This window comes from Vitis vinifera, chromosome 9 (assembly GCF_030704535.1).
Source record: "Vitis vinifera cultivar Pinot Noir 40024 chromosome 9, ASM3070453v1".
Classification (NCBI taxonomy): domain Eukaryota; kingdom Viridiplantae; phylum Streptophyta; class Magnoliopsida; order Vitales; family Vitaceae; genus Vitis; species Vitis vinifera.
Window position 1 is genome coordinate 8,157,045 of NC_081813.1, and position 22,477 is coordinate 8,179,521.

At 27.9% G+C, this 22,477-nt stretch overlaps 1 protein-coding gene across 1 annotated transcript; it reads left to right on the plus strand.

Annotated features, from left to right (window-relative positions):
• The first annotated feature begins 508 nt into the window (after nt 1–508).
• LOC100264399 (cuscuta receptor 1-like) lies at nt 509–22,050 on the plus strand. Its single transcript, XM_019222313.2, has 10 exons — nt 509–980; nt 1,931–2,086; nt 2,189–2,263; nt 5,601–5,756; nt 5,842–5,907; nt 11,437–11,592; nt 11,680–11,754; nt 15,493–15,639; nt 17,795–17,941; nt 19,160–22,050. Exons 1-10 carry the CDS (start codon nt 548–550, stop codon nt 21,394–21,396), a joined length of 3,648 nt encoding a protein of 1,215 aa, XP_019077858.1. The 5' UTR covers nt 509–547; the 3' UTR covers nt 21,397–22,050.
• The last annotated feature ends 427 nt before the right edge of the window (nt 22,051–22,477 follow it).

Genomic DNA, 22,477 nt, shown 5'->3' on the forward strand with positions numbered 1-22,477 from the left:
AAAAGAAGTTAACATACTTAAAAAGATATTCAAGATCAAGAGTGTATTTGATATGAAATTAATTTCTTTATTTTTTTTTTCTATTTTAAAAAATGTTCACATCCATTAAAAAAAATTTATTGTTTATTTTTCACTTCATATTTTTATTTTGTAAAGGAAATAGAAATAAAATCAATAAATTAAACAATTGAATTAAGTTAGTTTAACTTTACCACTATTAAATTGGTAAATGAAGACTCTTAGATTTGATATTAACATGAACATCATGACTTCATTGAATCTCACAAGAAAATATTAGTTTGAAAGACTTCATCCTTTAAACATGTGGCACATATTAAAGTGAGACCAAGTCTTCCCTATAATTTGTATCTATCACAATTTCTTTCTTCATAAATAGCCTTTTTGAATTGAATATAGACTTTAGCATGTATGGTGGACCCTATCAAACTACTAGTCAAGACAATTCGTAAGCAAGAATGATGAACCAACTAGATTAAATACTCTTCATCTATTTGCATATCAAGAGCAATTTAGTAGTGTCTTTCTTATGTACTTCATGTTTGAACTTTCAATGGAGAGTTTGTCATCTAAATATTTGATGTGGGTTTTTATACTACTCTTGGTTCAAATATGTGGATGCAAAGGTTGCATCGAAGAAGAGAAGATGGGTTTGCTTGAATTCAAGGCTTTTCTTAAAGTGAATGATGAGCACACAGATTTTCTTCTTCCTTCGTGGATAGATAACAACACTAGTGAATGTTGTAATTGGGAGCGAGTTATTTGCAATCCCACCACAGGTCGAGTTAAGAAGCTTTCCCTCAATGATATAAGGCAACAACAAAATTGGTTGGAAGTCAGTTGGTACGGTTATGAAAATGTCAAATTCTGGTTACTAAATGTCTCTATATTCCTTCATTTTGAAGAACTTCACCATCTAAATTTGTCTGGAAACTCATTTGATGGGTTTATTGAGAATGAAGGTATGTTACCTCTCACCTTTCAAATTTCTTTTCACTTATACTCCAAACATTCTAAAGGAACTACTAGCATATGTTCTTAAGAGTGTTCAAATGGAGACCAAATGGTCACTAATAACTATTGAATTTAATATAAATTACTAATGATTAAAATTTAAAATATGAATTAACATTTAAATAGAACAATAAAAAATTATTATTTTAAAATATTATAGATTACATTAGCCTTATATATATAAGCATACTTGTTATTTATTAATTAACAGGAACACTTAGGCTCCCGTATTCTTATCCTTTTTGCTTAATTGTCTTTCTTTATCTTCCATTCCTAAAAAGTTTGATTTCTATATTCCAAATTGATAGAGATTGGTTAAAGAAAGGTGATCACAAAAATTGACTATTGCTTTCAAATGAGGAATCACCATTTTTAGAATTTCACATTTACAAAAAAAAAAAAAAAAACTTAGCCTTGGGTAGGGCCCAGGCCTCATTGTTTTATTCTGATGTTGGGTTGGTTTAACAATGAACAGAGTAAAGCCCAACCCATGACTACTACGCATTTCCAAATTCCACCCATCCACAACCCATTGATATGACATTTTCAGGGACTTAATTTAATCAATTAAACCTATTAGATGGATTCTACATACAATGTTAAAATGAATATAAAAACTTTAATTCAGAAAATAATTTCCTTTATTTAGTTAGGATTCAGATTATAGGGGCACAAAGCATGAAAAATTTCATTTTAAATTCACAAAGATCACAAAATCTCTTTGAAGCTCTATGGACTTTTTTATTTCTAACATTTAAACACAAAAATCACAAAATTGAATTAATAATTTGGATACATATTCTTATATTAAAGACATGTAAGCTTACAGATTTAAATATGAAGATCTCAACTTGTAATTACATGCTTCTAATTAAAGTTATATTACTCTATTTTATAGGATTTAAAGGGTTATCAAGTTTAAAGAAATTGGAGATCTTGGACATAAGTGGTAACGAGTTTGACAAAAGTGCCTTAAAATCTTTGAGCGCAATAACATCACTCAAGACATTGGCTATTTGCAGCATGGGACTGGCTGGATCTTTTCCCATTCGAGGCATGTTATATGTTCACATTGTTTCTTCAAAATTAAGTATAATATATTTCTAACTTTTAATGTTCCTTAGTTAATCTCTCTTTTGATTCATGTTTGTTGCAGAATTAGCTAGTTTGAGAAATTTGGAAGTGTTGGATCTAAGCTATAATGATTTGGAAAGCTTTCAACTAGTGCAAGGTACTTCAATAACTTGCTAAAAAAAACTTATGATATTTTGTTATTAAATTAACAATATTAGCCAACAATTTCATCTCTCTTTTGATTTGTATTTGATGCAGAATTAACTAGTTTGAGAAATTTGAAAGTGCTAGATCTAAGCTATAATAATTTGGAAAGCTTTCAACTAGTGCAAGATACTTTATTAACTTGTTAAAAAAACTTATGATCTTTTGTTATTAAATTAAATGTAAGATTAACCAACAATTTCTTCTCATTAGTTATTTTTCTTTTGTAATATCATTAAATTTGATATAAAGTAGTCTAAGTCATCCTTTCAATTTTTTTAGTTTTAATAAATGCATCAAGCATGCACAAGATGTTTGATATAACTAATATTTTCATATGTAATTGAAAACTTTTTTTTATGAATTAATTAACTCGATTATCAATAAATACTTACATGTATAATATTAATATAGTTTCATAAGTATTTTAAAATTGTCTTACAACACACACACACACACATAACATACTTTTATGCTATGTTTGGTTCTAAGAAAATTTGAGGGAAAATGAAAGGTGTGTGATACTTTTATGCTATGTATGGTTCCCAAAACAATTGAGGGAAAATGAAAGGAGAAAAAGTAGAGAGGAAAATTAAAAGAAAAGAAGAGAGTGAAGAAAAATATAAAATTGATTACAGTGAATAAATTATTTTTATGTGTTACTTTAAACTTGTTTCACTTATTTTAATTCTTCAATATAAAGATGAAAGATTTGAAAATGCATAAGTTTCTAATTATTTTATATTATATTATATTTTATTTAATATTTTTTACAATACAACCAAACATAAAATCTTAATACTTGAGTTATGTTTGGTTTGCACAAAATATGAGGAAAAGAAAATATAGAAGAAAATTAGAAGGAAAGGAAAAGTGAAGTAAAATAAAAGTAAATTTAAAATTAATAAATTATTTTTATATGCTACTTTAAACTTATTTCACTTATTTTAAATTATTTAAACTCATTTCTAGCAAATAATAATGGAAATTACAGAGAAGTTTGTGTTATTCAAGCTTTACAATGACTTTTCAGGTGAAAGAAAATATTTTTGTTGAAACTAAAAAATGAAATACCTTCCTAAATAGCCTATTGACTGAAAGCACATTACCCTAACACATACATGCACCCTTATTATTTATACAATCATGTAATAATTAATATAGTTAGTAGGATTCTGATGGTCGTTTCTGTCTTGGTTTCCAATATTTCTGATTGATAGTGTTTCGTTAATGAAATATCATAAATTTTGACTCTAACAAGGACCTCAATTAGACCTAATCCTTGTTAAATGTAACTAGGTGGCCTAAGACTAAATATTAGACCCAACTAATAAAAACCCATCTATTTATTGGAGCCTAAATAACCTGGCCTTGGTTAGGGCCCACGCTTTATTATTTTAAGATGTAGTCCACCTGGTTTGACACTAGATTAAGTAAAGCCCAACTTATGAGCATCTGTGCATTTCCATCCATCCACAACCTATCGACATGGACAAACTTTGATCAATTAAACCTATTAGAAATGTATACAAAATTTTAAGTTCAAAAGATAATTTTCCTTATTTAGTTAGGATTCATATTAAAAGGGCACAAAGCATGAATTTTCATGTTTAAATTCACAAAGATCACGAAAGCTCCTTCTTGCTCTATGGACTATTTTATTTGTAACATTATATTACTCTTAATTATCAAATTAACCAACAAATTCTTCTCATTAGTTATTTTTCTTTTGTAATGTCATAAAATTTGATATAAAGTAGTCTTGGTCATCATTTCAACTTTCAAGTTCCAATTAGATGTATCAAGCATGTGCAACATATTTGATATAACTAATATTTTTTATAAGTAATTGAAGTTTTTTTCTACAAATCAATTAACTTGATTATCAATGAATACTTCCATATATGATATTGATGTAGTTTCATAAATATTTTAAAATAGTCATAGAAGTCTTTTATCTAATTCACTAGAAAGAAAAATAAACTATTCTAATGAAAATACTTGATGATTTGAAGTGATTGCTTTTGATTTTATTTGATTGCTACCATTATTAATTGTTAGAAATTTGCAACAAATACCCATTTTGCATCACTTCTATATGCATTGGAATGAATTATATTTCATAAAGCTAACAAGTCAAAAATCATACTTTTGGAATTATGGAAAAGACTGCTATAAAGCTAATTAACCATTTGTAATCTAATTAAGACTAGTTGGTTTCGAAATAATTCATATGGAGATTAAAACAACTATGTAATTTAGTTTAGTAGCTTGGGTGCTATTGTAATGATTAATGATCTACAACTTGAAAACATCCACTAGTGCTTCCTAATTGTATAGCTAAATTCATGTTACCACTTTGAACTATAGTACTTACATGAGAAGAAAGCTTTTCCTTAATGATAATGCAAAAGAAATTAAGTATCAATTTTTGTTGAACTAACAAGTGATAGTTTAGATATGGTTTGAATACACTTCCTTTCTTCTATTTTTTTTTTTTTTATTTTGAAAAAAAAAACTCTTTAATGAAATATAAGAACTCTTATATGCATAAAAAGTAAAGACTTATATAAAAAAATTATTTTCAAAAATTTTTAAAGCAAAAGAATTTATCTTCTTCAAATTTTAAAAATTTTGAGAAGTGTTTTTAAGAATTTGTACTTTTAGTATAATAATTCCTATATTTTATATAAAAGTTTTTGTTTAAAAAAAATAGAAATGTATCCAAAATACAACTTATTTGTTAAATTAAGAATGTTTGTCAAATCAAGAGATAATGAAAGTTGCAGAGAGTTTGCATTACTCAACATTTGCAATTACTTTTTGAAGGTGAAAGAAAACACCTTCTTGCATAACATACAATGGCAGGTTCTGGTTTGTAAGAAATTAATATCTAAATAAAAATATGAATAAGACTTCCTTTATAATAAATATGTAGAAAAGAATAGTGGATGATAGGAGGTGAAAATCTTGTAATAAAATATAAATGTCGGTTATAAGATAATCAACATTTTCTCTATTTCTTGTACCTATGTGATTAAGAATCTTGTAGCTCCTTTATTGAAATATAATATAAAAATATAAATAAACTATTTAGAAGTAAGTGCATGTAGTTTTCAACATGAGGAAGTTCAAAAGCAAGTTAATTATGATAATTTTCTATAGTCTATATTGAACACAAATTATTTTTGCTAAAGGTTCAATCGTTCTATGAAGGTTAAAAGTTTGAATTGTTTACATATGCAAATGTGAAATTTGAAATTTTATAATTTTTTATAATTTTCTTGTAGATTCAAAAGGCTTGTCCATATTCAAAAAGCTCGAGACCTTGAACCTCGATGACAATAAGTTCAAAAACACCAGCCTACAACAATTGAATATATTGACATCCCTTAAAAATCTTTCTCTACGATGGAACAATTTTGAAGGATTTTTTCCTTTCCAAGGTTTGTGTAATTATTATTACTTTTAATGGTAAAATATTAAAATTATCAACATCTCTTATCTTTTTTCCTCTCAATGGTGCTACAGAATTATGCACTCTGGAAAACTTGGTGATGTTGGACCTAAGTGGGAATGGCCTTATTGGCATGCAAGGTAAATACAAAGTGAAGTTTTGGTTATGTATATATCATCTAAGAACATAACTAAAATCAACATTCTTTGTCTATCAATCTGTCTATCAACATAATTGAAGGAATGTCTAGCTGTACAACATTTAAGAATTTTGCATGGCACAATGAAAAACATGGTAATCAATGTATGCAATAAAATTCTAATAGTTGAAAAAGAATTTTGTTGTAATTTTATGTTCATGTATAGGTTAGAACAAAGAGAAAATCATGAAAATGAATATTAGTTAGACTTTATATATCGATAGACAAAAAAAAAAAAAAAAAAAAGATTAGTTCCTTAACTTATCCTAAAATTTTCTAGATAACAAGGAGTTTACAACCTGAAAAGTGAAGATGGTTAATATTAGTAATATAATTTTGAAATATAAAAATTAATGAAATAATGTTCTTTATAACTATAATTGCAACTATGAATAAAATATAATAAAATTACTTTAGACTTTGAATCCATGGTTAGGTTTGCAATTTTTTGATGATCAATAAAGCTACAACTTGTGCTACAAAAGATTACAAAATGTATTAGTAGCATTGCTAAGCTCATTTATCAACAAAAGAAATCCAATAACACTTTAATTGGAAAAAACCTAGAATCTTGTTTGATATATATAATAGGTGAAGAAACAAAATAATAATTCCATGGTATTAGTTAGTTTGATATCTCTTTTGTTATATGGAATAACTATTCCATTTTAAAACAATTATTTCATCTTATTGTTAGAACAAAAAGTTTCAAATAGTTATATGGGCTTTTGAGTTTCTTAAGAATTTAAGCATTTATGAGTCACACACACACACACACACACACACACACATATGTATATATATAGGAAAAATAAAAAAATATTATATGGAGACAAGGGTAGACACCCATAACTATACATATAATTATTTAAATAAAAATATCAATAAGAAACAATATACAATAAAATAGAAAATTTTAATCTTCTTAAAATTTAAAAATAAAAACTTAATGAAAACAAGAATTTAAGAAGTAAAAAAAAATAGTAAGAAGGTCAAGAGTACAAATAGAGATGTAAACAAAATAATAAATAAATAAATAAAAATAAAAATTTAAAAGAAAAAAAATACATAGATTAACATGAACACTAAATGAAGATTTTTGAGATAGACTTAGTTAAACTTGAACTGGATGGATATTAAAAAAAAAAACAAATTTCAAAGAAATAAAAACTAATTAGATGCTAAATATTGGATTAAAATAGCCAAATGAATAAAGAGTAATTATTATTTTTTAACATTTTTTTATTGCCTAGAATTATTATTTTGTGTATTAAATGTATTCTGAGTGTAGTGACATAAAAAATGTAGTTAAGAAAACTATGAAGAATAATAATGGTGATGACACTTAATACCTTTTATTGTACATTTAGAAAAAATGAGGTCCTAGATCTTTGTGGAGATTATCATTACTCATTCGCAAGCATGTTGATAGTTGAAACTACCCAATTATCAAAAATTGAATTTCTAATCTTCAATTTTTTTCTCTCAAATGTATATGTGGGTGAGAAAGCAATAGGAAGATTATAAGGTCTCACATGTATATGAGTCATAGGATAAAAAATATAGAGGCAATACTAGCATTTATTTGATCTAGTGGCAAGTAGAGAAATATAACATAACCATAACCATAATGTTCTAACCTTATATATACAAGAACCATGTTTCCTTCATTCAATTTTGCAACTTTTTCTTTTCAAATTAGAATGTAACTCGTAGGATCCATTGCCCATCGAAATTTTGAATCGAATATTATAAGATATTTCACATTTCTACATACTAAAGCATGAGCTTCAATGTTTTGATGCACTTTTTGCTACTAAGTTAAAGAACTCTTTGAGGATCAATGGAGGTTCTATGAGTAGAAAAGCATTATAATCACAAATGGGCTGCACTTATGGTCTTGTCAGTGATATGCAATTTGACCAAGAACCTATTCCCAACTATTTTATGACTTTTATGACTTTTATGACTTTTCTTGGCTACTTGTAGGCAAGCTAAAGAAATTTTCTGGTTTGTTCAAGTCTAAAAAGTGGTTTCAAGTTTAGGACCAAGCTTGGGTTGCACCTAGGTCCTTGGGCCTTGTTCAGCTCCACGTTTAAACCAACCCTGAGCCCATCTTTGTAATTTTTCTCCCAATTCATTGATTAATGTTAGGGTTTTATAGAGCCTATAAATTGACCAACTAAATAAAGTAAGTTTATAAACTTTTAGGTGAAAATTTTCTCTCTAATAAATGTTAATTCAAGAGTCTCCGTAATCTTTTTATATTCATATTAATTGGTATTTAAACCAGCCTTATTATATTAAAGTCAAATACTAAATAGTGAACACTATATCTGCTACTACCATTATGATGGTCACAAACATAGAATGCTCATTTTTTTTAGAGTCAATTGATACTTATAAACAACAACTTTGTTTGAAAATAAAATACATTGAGTGATTGCATCAAGAGATAGATGTAATAATTGCATACTTGATGTTGATAATGCTAATATGAGTTGATTAAATTAATGAGTATTTACTTATAAGGTAGCCCATAGAGCATTATTTGTGGAAATATTCATGCACCTCTACATATGTTCATGATAACTTAGGTCGATAAATTTAAGAAGAACAAATTCATAACCTTGGACATAGTTAGTAAGAAATTTCACCAATATAGTTTGGTATCATGATTCTAATTGGTCAAATTGTTTTAAAAGAATATTTTAAATTGCATGTTAATTTGCTTCTAATAAATGGAGAGAAACCAATTCAAGAAGAGAATTGTACTCAAGCTATGTATAGCATTCATGAAGATGTAGAAAATATTGATGAACTTACTTTTGAGCAAGTTGAAATCATAATTAAATAAAAGAACAAATCCAAGGGTTAAGATTGTCAAGTAAAACTTTAACTAAAATTTATTGATTTTTTAAATGCCTATTAGATGAACAATAGAAGTTCTAGATAGAAAGTAAGAACTTTTCTAAGAAATCACTTGTTAGATTTTAACTGATCAATAAATATAATGTCCAATTTAAAACTTTTATAAAAGCAATGCTTCTAAAGAATAACTTGATTTGAATTTAAAGTTATTATTGATATTTGTTTATAATGGATGTAGTTAATCAATTGAACACAGTAAAAAACACATAATTTTTTCAAAATACCTTCTAGTTGTTGGGTATATTTAAGTAGTTATTCATATCTCATTATCTTTTTACTCACATACTAATCTCCTTATTGAGAATTTACCAATTACAAGTAGGTTGAAAGTTACTTGAATTTAAGTCACTAATCAATGTTAACTTGATGATAAATAAGTCTCCCTTTGAAACTTGTTTTACAAGATAGCGAAATGTAGTCGGTCAATCATCGAAACAATGTTTAAGCATTAGGATTTAGTTGTTATTTTTTATTTTTTATTTTTTGTGCTTTAAACAAAGACAAAAATGATAAAAACTCCTAAAAAGTACATATTAATTGAATTTAATTTATACATCAAACAAGAACAAACTAGTGTTGGATTTAAAATTCAATAGGTTTTGTAATTATAATTCCTAAAAATTTGTAAGACAACAAAATTATTGGACACTAGGCTATTGGGTGTGTATGACTAAGAGGTGAAGGAGGGTTCATCTTATACAAAGGATGATTTGATTAATTTTAAAGATTCGATAAACAATAATTGCATAATAAAGTAAAAATAACATTTCTAAAAAGGAAAATAAGTATTTTAGTCCTCAAACCTAAAATGGCTAAAAATTTTAATTAATACAATTACAACTTCACCTACAAAAAAAAAAAAAAAACCCAAAACTTTTCAATAGCACAACTAAGTCCATTTATCAAAAGCTCTATGAACAACATCCACTTTCAAATCACATAAATCATGTTGTTTTCAAAGTGCCCTTGATGTTTTAAAACTTAATATATTACATAAAAATCAACCAATAGTGTATGGCATTATAAAAAAACATATCCAAATCCATTGTCGAACTTAAACTAAATTCAACTTTATATGCATAGTCACAAGTGGGTCTTTTTGTCTTTCAATTTGGGTTAAATTCATATGTTAGTTTTTTACACAACAAGGGATTATCAAGGTGATAATTCATGCATATAAATAGTATTACTAATATAAAAAAAGATGGTAAATGTAATTTTTTTGTATTCACTCACCATTTGGCATATCAATAAGAAAAAATGTATATATAATAGGTGTTATCAATAATATTACTCATCACTAGAAATTATAATTTTTCATTCGTTGTCACTATTTGTGCACTTTGGAAAGCTTGCTAGGTACAACATATTAGCTCAATGAAGAAATTGATCAATTCCTTCATTTCTAAATAAATTTGCATATACACTAGAATAAAAACAACTTTTTAACTTAACAAGTTGACTGAGTCTCAGAACTCAATAGGTTGAAGGTATAGACTTCCATCCAAACTCATTGACTGGCACCATATGTTGGAAAAATAAAGAAAAATCAAAACCCTTGAGTATAGTTGCAGACAAATCTAAATATAGAGTGAGATCTACATTTCTTTGAAAGTTTAGAACAAATTTTTATTTTTATGATAAGACTATGCAGTACTTATCATTCTCTAACAAGTCTATAATCAGTCCAAAGCATGGGATATTGCATAAATTCTTGAACTCAATTAGTCTTTAATCCATGCATTTCAAGTAAATTTAAAACCTGGTGTACTTGTTCTTGATTCACATCCTTGTCACTATTATCATTACTTGTTCTTGAATATAGAACCTTATTGTCCATTAACAAGCGGGCCTATGTTCCTCCATGATTCAAGAGTATTATGTTTTGTTCATCATCAGTTGGTCTTGCTCTAAAGCTTCTTTTTTATGACTATCAATAACCAGACTTAGATACCAAAATTTATGCAAGAGAGCATGTACTTTATACAGTCAAGAACTTGTGAGTCTAGACTTTGTTATCTAGGTAAAAGAATAAATTGGTTTGTCAAAATAGCTAGCATTAGGTATCTATTCAATTCCTATCTTAGACAATAAAGATAGAAATGATCAAATACATTCTTATTAAGAAACATTTGATACCAAAAGTGATGTAAGACAACACAGTTCCTCTATTCAATCAAGTTTAAGGCTTAGATGAACCTATGAATTTATATTAATTAATTGGGAAAGAGAATAAATAGGCTAAGTAGAAGTGATAGGATTGTAATAGCATTAAGTTAATGATCTTGTTTAGGTCTTCTACTAAATTAGAGAAGAAACAAACAAAAGTAATCAAACGTGTTAGTGATAATTATATCTACTTAACATTGAGACAATAGTTGTACTAATGGTAATTATATTATTTCTTGAGAGTTTAAACAATATATATTGAAAATATTTTTAAAGGTTTAGCAACTACCAAGGTTATAATCAACTACGAGCTTTTTATTTTTAAAAATATGAAATATTAATATCTTTACTTTCTTTGATCTTCTTGTAGGTTTTAAAAGTTTGTCTAAGCTGAAAAAGCTGGAAATCTTAAACCTTGGTGATAATCAGTTCAACAAGACCATTATAAAACAGTTGAGTGGACTCACATCCCTTAAAACACTAGTTGTAAGGTACAACTATATTGAGGGACTTTTTCCTTCCCAAGGTATTGCTTATTCTTTTAATATCCTTAGTAACCACTCTACCATGATTTTTTTTTTTTCAATTTTATTTTCTTTCTTGAACCATACAGAATTATCTATTTTTGGAAACTTGATGACACTGGATTTAAGCTGGAATAGATTCAATGGCTCCCTATCAATCCAAGGTAAATTCTAATCAGAATTATCATTATATTTAGGGCATATAATAAATTAATTAAATTATTTTATCTATTATCATTACTTGGTTATTTGGATTTTCTTGATATTGTTTAGCATTTTACATAGGAAAATGAAATGGAAAAATCAACCCATGCTTAGTGTTTAAGCACTGGGCTAGAAGTATATTTGTCTTCCCAATTTAATCAAAGAGAAAAGTCATAAATAACATAATTTAACTTATACCTTATATTGATTGAAGAGGTTAGACTACTTTTGGATTTAATGGTCAATATTTGTTGAAGATAGGGTTTCCTAAATTTGATAAAAAGAACTTCAATTTAAATTACCATAACTACATAAAGGTGTGACTAGCATAATTAAACTCTTTTATTAATAGATGTTCATAGACTAGTATTATATTCCCACACACACAAATAATCAAATTTTGAAATTAGTCTTCAAATAACTATGTAATATACGAAACTACAAAATGAATGGTAGGTCATAATTAATTAAATTCGTACTATATTCAATGTTGGTCAACACGTGTCAAGTAAAAGTTTTGGCCTAAGTGTAAGGGCTCACTTTCTCCTATATAGATATTATTCACTTTGGGTTGAGGCCTACTTTAAAATATCTCTATACATTTATGAGAAGTCTACTAAATATAAAGTCGTAGAAACTTTTCTTCTTAGGTGATATGGAATTTCACATTAGGACCAACATTTTATATATTTTGAAAACATAATTTAATTAACATTTTAGAACTAATTATTAGTTATCCATTTATAATCCTAGAGGAAATTCCTTTTACCTATGCAAATTATATACCTCTAGTAATTACCTTTAATTTCTCATTTACAACTTCCTAAAATAATATGAAAAATGACAAAGTGTACAATATCTACCAATATGGGTGGAATATGCAGTGAGACCCACAATGCTCAATATAGTACTAGCATCTATGTCATCTAATAGCAATGAAAGTACTAAGTAATAAAAACAATTGTTTTGGGCACTTTATGCAATTGGCCTTGTAAAAAAAGAAATCTAAGGTAGTTGGACTCATTTACTAGTAATTTAACATATGACTAGAACCTATTGAATCATTTGCAATAGCACTTACTTTGGTCATGTCCAAATTTAGTGCACATGGTGCAAAAAGGGGTGTTGCTAGAGGATGCTTTGTTTTCCCACTTATGAAAGTCTCAATCTTGCTAATATATTTTATGCCATGTTTATCATATACAAATTTAGCCTAAGTGTAAGGGCTCGCTTGCTCCTATATAGATGTTATTCACTTTGGGTCGAGGCCTACTTTAAAATATCTCTATACGTTTATGAGAAGTCTACTAAATATAAAGTCGTAGAAACTTTTCTCCTTAGGTGATGTGGAATTTCACATTAGGACCAACATTTTATATATTTTGAAAACATAATTTAATTAACATTCTGGAACTAATTATTAGTTATCCATTTATAATCCTTGAGGAAATTCCTTTTACCTATGAAAATTATATACCTCTAGTAATTACTTTTAATTTCTCATTTACAACTTCCTAAAATAATATGAAAAATGACAAGGTGTATAATATGAGCCAATATGGGTGGTATATGCAGTGAGACCCACAATGCTCAATATAATACTAGAATCTATGTCATCTAATAGCAATGAAAGTACTAAGGAACAATTTAACATATGTTTTGGGTACTTCATGCAATGGCCTTGTAAAAAAAGAAATATAAGGAAGTTGGACTCATTTACTAGCAATTTAACATATGACTAAAACCTATTGAAGAATTTGCAATAGCACTTACTTTGGTCATATCCAAACTTATTGCACATGGTGCAAAAAGGGGTAGTGGTCGAGGATGCTTCCACATAAGAAAGACCCTACTTAACTATTACAAAGGTTATTTTCCCACTTGTGGGAATGCTAACCTTGCTAATATATTATATGCCATGTTTATCATATACAAATTTTTCTTTACTAAATATTTCTTTAATGATCTTGAACCTAAAATTAAATATTTCATTAGTATTGGTCATGTCGTTCCTCAACTTTTCAACTTTTAGAGTTAAATCTTTATCTTTATCATTGATAGTTTTATGTTTAGTCCCTAGAAACTTCACCTTATTAACAATATGTTCATTTAATATATTGATATTTTTAATTTTCAAAGAATCATAGAGCTCATTAATTTTAATGTCTTTTTATTCACTTTTATGCTTTCAACCTTTGTTTTTAGTTTTCCTATAATAATGCATCATAGACCCCATGTACATCATTAAAATAAAACTCATTTTTTTCATTAGGATTCAATTAACCCAGTGGATCATAATCAAAATTAGTTGCATATGAACAAAAACAATAAGATTATCATTTTGTACATCTTTACTTTCATTTGAGTTCTTAGCCCTACAATCATGAAACATGGAATTACTCCAAGTCACCTACATAGCCTTCATACCTAATGTTTTTAAGGCAAGGACAATCAACAACCATGTGTCCCATTCCCCCAATGGTTCACTACAAAATCAAGGTACATATGTTATGCTTTCTTTGTTTCATAGAGATTAGAGAGGAAAACATTGTAAAAAAAAAAAAGTTGTCATAGTTAATGTAAGCTAAAACTAAAAAACTTGCTTTTTCAATTGTGTAAGCGTGTTTTGTTCTTGATGAATATTTACAACATTCAGAGTTACTAATGTTTATAATTCACAGAGACCTCATTAACAACAAGTAACAACTAATTGTAAGTAACCATGGAAAAAAATAAGGAGAAAAATAAAGGAAAATCAAGGAAAGTGGAAAATTTTTTCATCCCCATAAAAAATGCTAAGGAAGAAAAAGGTGAAGAAAGTTTAAAGAAAGTATATTTTTCAAAAATTGAATTTTCTTTCCCTTAAAGTTGGTATGGACAACCAAACAAGAAAATGATTTTTAAATTCTTTTTTGACCTTTTTCTATCATTCTTTTTTTTCCCTCTACTCTATTTCCTTTCCCTTAAACTTTCTAGGTAGTAAACATTACCTAAGATAAATAGGGAAGAAAATATTTTATCATTTATTTATTTAGTATTTTTCTTACCTTTTTTTGTATTTTATCCAAATATAAGAAAACTACTTTTCTTTATTTTTTTTCTTTTCCTTGTTGCTTTTCAAGAATCAAGCATACTTTAAACTCTAATTAAGAGTTACATAGATTTATAGAGAAACAATACAACTGGTAACTAAAAATTAAGGAAATTTAATTTTTTAATTTTTGAGAGTAAGTATAATAAAATTGGTTTGTTTGATACAAAATTTGAATAAAATTATTTCAATGAAAATTCAAGGAAAGGAAAAAAAAAACTTGATCTCTAGACTATAATACTAAATCACTTAAAAAATCTCCTAACATCGTTTATGTTCATCTTTCTTTTTATGGATTTGAAAAACCCAATAATTTGGAAAAAACTGATTCAAGGAAGAATAATTTTTAGAATAAAAGATTATTATTTAAGAAGATCATAAATATTATAGTCATTGTTGAATATGATAAATGATTAAAAAAAAAAAAGGTAGTTGGAAATTTAGATACTTTTATAAGACAAATGCATTTTTCTAGTATGATATGAAAAAAGGTAAAATGATAGGCTTTGATCATTTTTTAAGGTAGTTTGTTTAAATCATTTTAATTTATTTTGATTTAATAACAATAACTTTTATTACACTAGTTATTTTGATTTTCTTTTGATAGATTTTGCAAGCTTAAGCAATTTGGAGCTATTGGATTTGAGTCATAATTTATTTAGTGGGATCGTTCCATCGTCTATAAGATTGTTGTCTTCTCTCAAGTCTTTATCTCTGGTTGGAAATCTCCTCAATGGTTCCTTAGCAAATCAAGGTACATATATTGTGATTACAAGTTTTTCTGTTTTCTTTTTTAATATCTTGTTTGTTCTTTATGCCAATTAAGTCATGCATGTCTATTAATTTTTGGTATTTAATAAAAAACTTTATTCTTAATTCATAAAGACCTCATCAACTGTAAGTAACAGCTAGTTGTAAGTTTGGGGGCATTGACAAGACGAGGAGATGATTGGTTACATATCTTATTCTCTTTTGTAAGCTTCTGCCAATTGAATAAGCTTCAAGAGTTATATCTTTCTTACAACTTATTCCAAGGGATCCTTCCTCCATGTTTGAATAATTTGACATCTTTGAGGTTATTGGATCTCTCTTCCAACCTATTCTCCGGAAATCTTTCTTCCTCTCTGTTACCTAATCGCACATCCCTGGAGTACAACGATCTCAATTACAATCATTTTGAGGGTTCATTCTCTTTCAGCTCTTTTGCTAATCACTCCAACCTTCAAGTGGTCAAACTTGGAAGGAATAACAACAAATTTGAGATAGAAACTGAATATCCAGTATGTTGGGTTCCAAATATTATGTTTTTAAATTTATCCAACAATGGTTTTGAAGGTATTCTCCCATCCTCAATAGCCGAAATGAGTTCCTTAGAGTCGTTGGATTTGTCTGCTAATAGTTTCTCAGGGGAAGTACCAAAACAATTGCTTGCGGCAAAATATTTGTGGCTTCTGAAATTATCAAATAATAAATTTCATGGTGAAATGCTTTCAAGGGACTTTAACTTGACTCAGTTAGGGTTTTTGCATTTGGACAATAATCAGTTCAAGGGAACACTGTCAAATGTAATCTCCAGAATCTCTAGGTTATGGGATTGGATGTGTTTGGCCCCCACACTCATTTTATTCACTATCAAGGTTTATTCAATGACGTATTACCAATATATTAATTTCACTAATTATATATTTTTTTAGTGATTTTTGTAAAAATATTTTTAGTTTTTAGTGCTTTTATTAATGATATTTATGTCGGAAATGCTTAGTCTATAGAGTACATCAACACTTAACAATCCATTAATAAAAAAACGAATGAAAAAAGTTACAATGATTAAACTTTAAATAAAAAAAGAAAAAACCTTTTAATTGCAGTTGTAATTGACCAAACAACTCGACTCTCAACATCTTGAGCGAAGTCCAACAACACTGATTCAAGCTTCACAATCTAGCATATGGATTTTTCTTTAATTTTCTCCCCCTCTTCAAAATAAATTTCATTTAGAATTTTTCTATTATTAACTTGATAATTTCATATTTGCTAAACTTAAAAACTTCTTATTAAGAAATTTTTAAAAACTTCTTAAAAACAACTACATGTCAAGTGAAATTCCAAGCTGGATAGGTAACATGACCCATTTGACTACACTGGTGTTGGGCAACAATAGTTTTAAAGGCAAATTACCACCTGATATTTCTCAATTGCAGAGGTTGAAGTTTCTTGACGTTTCTCAAAACGTTCTTTCAGGATCTCTTCCTTCTTTGAAGAGCCTGGAGTATTTAGATACCCAGAGATTGATACCCAGAGATTTTCTCAATTCCTCATATCTATTGACTTTGGATATCAGAGACAACAGGTTATTTGGAAGTATTCCCAATTCAATCTCTAGACTTTTAGAGCTAAGAGGAAACCTTTTAAGTGGTTTCATTCCATATCAGCTTTGTCATTTGACTAAAATAAGCTTGATGGATCTTTCAAACAACAATTTTTCTAGGTCAATTCCTGGATGCTTTGGTCATATCGGATTTGGAGATTTCAAAACTGAGCACAATGTGAATATACCGATGTTGGATTCGTATTGAGAAAGCAATCCTTCTATATATACAGGTTACTTAATAAAATATTTATTTTTCTCTAGTGAACTCCCTGATGAAGTAGATGAAGTTGAGTTTGTTACCAAGAATAGGTATAGCTCCTAAAGAGTAGATAAAAATATTTGTTGGGAATTTAGATAATTTTATAGAAAAGTAGACAAGTATTCTAATTTATAAAAACAATGAATTTCTTTAGTTTGGTATAAAAAAATGAAGCGATAGGTATTGGTAATTTTTTTTAAAGTAACAAACGTTTTATTTTATTTGTATTTAAGAACAATGTCTTTTCTTATACTAGTTATTTTAATTTTCTTTTGACAGATTTTGCAAGCTTAAGCAATTTGGAGATGCTAGATTTGAGTTTTAATTCCTTAAGTGGGATTATTCCATCATCTATAAGATTGATGCCTCATCTCAAGTCTTTATCCCTGGCCGGAAATTATCTCAATGGTTCTTTACAAAATCAAGGTACATATGTTATGATTTGTTTGTTTCATATAGATTAGAGAAGATAAATATTGTAAAAAAAAAAAAAGTTGTAGTTAATGTAAGCTAGAAATAAGTATCTTGCCTTATAAATTATATAAGCATGTGTTTGTTCTTAATGAATCTTTACAACATTTAGAGTTACCAATGTTTATAATTCATAAAGACCTCATTAACAGTGAATAACAACTAATTGTAAGTAATTGTGGAAAAAGTAAGGAAAACAAAATGAGGGAAAAGCAAGGAATTAGGAAATTATTTTGTTCCCATTAAAAAATGTTAAGGAAGAAAAAGGTAAAAGAAAGTTTAAAAAAAGTATATTTTTCAAAAATTTATTTCTCTTTCCTTTAATTTTGCTATGGACAACCAAACAAGAAAATTATTTTATAATTCCTTTTTTATTTTTTTCATTCTCTCTCTCTTTTTTTCCCTACTCTATTTCTTTTCCCTCAAACTTTCTTGGTAGTAAACACAACCTAAGATAAATGGGGAAGAAAATTTTCAGTTTTTTATTTTTATTTTTTTAGAATGTTTTCTTACTTTGTAGTATTTTATGCAAATATAGGAAAATTATTTTTTTTTTCTTGCTCCTTTTCATACATGAATCACACTTTAAAAGAAAATTAATTTTTAATTAGGAGTTAAGATAAATTTAAGGAGAAACAATGAATCACGAATAACAAAAAATTAAGGAAATTGAATTTTTGAAAGTAAGTATAATCAAATTGCTTCATTTGATACAAAATTTGAATAAAAATTCTTTCAATGAAAATTCAAGGAAAGGAATAAACATTTTTGTCTCTAGATTATAATACTAAATCATGTAAAAAATCTCTTAACATCATTTATATTCATATTTCTTTTTATAGATTTGAAAAATTCAACAATTTGGAATAAACTTATTCAATGAAGAATAATTTTTAGATTTAAAGATTATTATTTAAGATCATAAATATTACCATCATTGTTGATGTCTAAGAAGATCATATTCAACAATTTTTTTAATATGTTGTTTTTTATGGTAATTAATTGATGTCTTGTAATTTTTAATATTTAATGAAAAACATTAATTTAATTCATCTAGAGCTCTTAATTCATGAAGACCTCATTAATGTAATGGTGAGTAATAGTTGGCTGTAAGTTTGGAGTCAAAGACATGTTAAGGAGATGATTAGTTACATGTCTTATTCTCTTTTGTAGGTTTCTGCCAATTGAATAAGCTTCAAGAGTTAGATCTTTCTTACAACTTATTCCAAGGGATCCTTCCTCCATGTTTGAATAATTTCACATCTCTGAGGTTATTGGATATCTCTGCCAACCTATTCTCCGGAAATCTTTCTTCCCCTTTATTACCTAATCTCACATCCTTGGAGTACATCGATCTCAGTTACAATCAGTTTGAGGGTTCATTCTCTTTCAGCTCTTTTGCTAATCACTCCAAGCTTCAAGTGGTCATACTTGGAAGGGATAACAACATATTTGAGGAAGTTGGAAGGGATAACAACAAATTTGAGGTAGAAACTGAATATCCAGTTGGTTGGGTTCCCCTGTTTCAGTTGAAGGTTCTCTCTCTATCCAGCTGTAAGCTCACCGGTGACCTTCCTGGTTTTCTTCAATACCAATTCAGGTTAGTGGGGGTTGATCTCTCCCATAATAACTTGACAGGAAGTTTCCCCAATTGGCTGCTTGCAAACAATACGAGACTAGAATTTCTAGTCCTGAGGAATAACTCTTTAATGGGTCAACTACTTCCCCTGGGACCTAATACCCGTATCAATTCATTGGATATCTCACACAATCAGTTGGACGGACAACTTCAAGAAAATGTGGCCCATATGATTCCAAATATTATGTCTCTAAATTTATCCAACAATGGTTTTGAAGGTATTCTCCCATCCTCAATAGCTGAACTAAGAGCCTTATCGATGTTGGATTTGTTTACCAATAATTTCTCTAGAGAAGTACCAAAGCAATTGCTTGCAGCAAAAGATTTGGAGATTCTGAAATTATCAAATAATAAATTTCATGGTGAAATATTTTCAAGGGACTTTAACTTGACTTGGTTGAAGCATTTGTATTTGGGTAATAATCAGTTCACGGGAACTCTGTCAAATGTAATCTGCAGAAGCTCTTTGTTGAGGGTGTTGGATGTGAGCAACAACTACATGTCAGGTGAAATTCCAAGTTGGATAGGTAACATGACAGGATTGGGAACATTGGTCATGGGCAACAATAATTTTAAAGGCAAATTACCACCTGAGATTTCTCAATTGTCGGGGATGATGTTTCTTGACATTTCTCAAAATGCTCTTTCAGGATCTCTTCCTTCTTTGAAGAGCATGGAGTATTTAGAGCATCTACATTTGCAAGGGAACATGTTTACAGGATTAATACCCAGAGATTTTCTCAATTCCTCAAATCTATTGACTTTGGATATTAGAGAAAACAGGTTATTTGGAAGTATTCCAGATTCAATCTCTGCACTTTTGAGGCTAAGGATTCTTTTGCTGGGAGGAAACCTTTTAAGTGGTTTTATTCCAAATCATCTTTGTCATTTGACTGAAATAAGCTTGATGGATCTTTCAAACAACTCTTTTTCAGGGCCAATTCCCAAATTCTTTGGCCATATCCGATTTGGGGAGATGAAAAAGGAGGACAACGTGTTTGGACAGTTCATTGAAAGTGAGTATGGATGGAATTCTCTTGCATATGCAGGTTACTTGGTGAAAGATCTAGGCTCCCCAATTTTAGTATATAATGAAAAAGATGAAGTTGACTTTGTCACCAAGAACAGGCGTGACTCCTACAAAGGTGGCATCCTTGAATTCATGTCTGGATTGGATTTATCATGTAACAACTTGACAGGCGAAATACCTCACGAACTTGGAATGCTAAGTTGGATTCGTGCATTGAACTTGTCTCACAATCAATTGAATGGCTCCATTCCAAAGAGTTTCTCCAATCTTTCTCAAATAGAGAGCTTAGACCTTTCTTATAATAAACTGGGTGGAGAAATTCCTCTAGAGCTAGTTGAACTCAATTTTTTAGAGGTGTTTAGTGTGGCTTACAACAACATCTCCGGTAGAGTTCCAGATACCAAAGCACAATTTGCAACATTTGATGAAAGCAACTATGAAGGTAATCCTTTCCTTTGTGGGGAACTATTAAAGAGGAAATGCAACACAAGTATTGAGTCACCATGCGCACCATCACAATCTTTTGAAAGTGAGGCAAAATGGTATGATATCAATCATGTTGTTTTCTTTGCAAGTTTTACTACTTCATATATCATTATCTTGTTAGGATTTGCTACCATCCTTTACATCAATCCTTATTGGCGTCATAGATGGTTCAATTTTATCGAGGAATGTATATATTCCTGCTATTATTTTGTTTCCGATAGTCTTTCCAAGTTATCAACATATTTGTATAATTAGATACTTTTAGTTGGATGATGTTTGCATAATTAACTACTATTTGTTTCCAGAGGATAGAAAGAAATGGGATGTATAATTGCTATGAGTTGAAACTTACGTACTTTGCTCAAATTTCGGCATCCTTTGCTTTTATTTTCAAGTTTCGTTATTTTTTATTTATTGTTTATTTCAAGATTTAACCATATTATGTTACTCTTATAAAAACAAATTCAAATTTTTAGGAACTTTTAGCATTAAAATAATTTCATAATCAGATTTTAAAAAATAAAAAAGAAAGAAAATAATAAATAATTGGAAAAACAATTCAAGGGAGTATTAAATTATCATCTTAGAATTGTTTGGTATAGTATGGGAATTAAAAAATAATCTTTCAATTTGTTAGACATGTTTATTTATTTATTATGGCAATGATTGAAATATCAATCACAAAGTAATGTTTTCTTTTCTTTTGTAGGGCACTAACACTTTTTCTTTGATAGTAATAATTGATAAATATTTTACACAGTTATTTGTTTTTAAAAAGGGAGGGATGACAAATATAATACGTGAAATATTTCTAAAACTGTGATGGTAAATAAGCCATCTAATTAGGGTGTAATATTATTTATTTTAATTTATTTGCATCATTTTTTGAACTATTTTATCAGATTAAGGGAGATTAAAACATCATGAGTTTGTTATTTTAATTTATATTTTTAATAATAAAGTATGAAATATTAAAAAAAATAATCATGAATTTCTTTAATTCCTTAGGAAACCAATATATAAAAAAATTGAATATATTATTATTTTATGTCCTAAATTTCTAAAGTTGTTCATCATGTATTATTTTTATATTAAATTTATTATCATTAATTATTTATTATATATTATTATTTATGTTTAAAAATGTTCATAAATAATTAAAATTAATAAAAATATAAAAAATAAAATATTAAAAAAATTAAATTAAAAAGATTTCATCAAGCTAACATGTTTTTTTTTATAAAAAAAAGCAAAAAAAAATGGGGATATTATAAAGGAGGGGAAAAAGGAGCTTTGACCCAAAATACTACGTTCTAAAAACAAAATTCATAAAGTA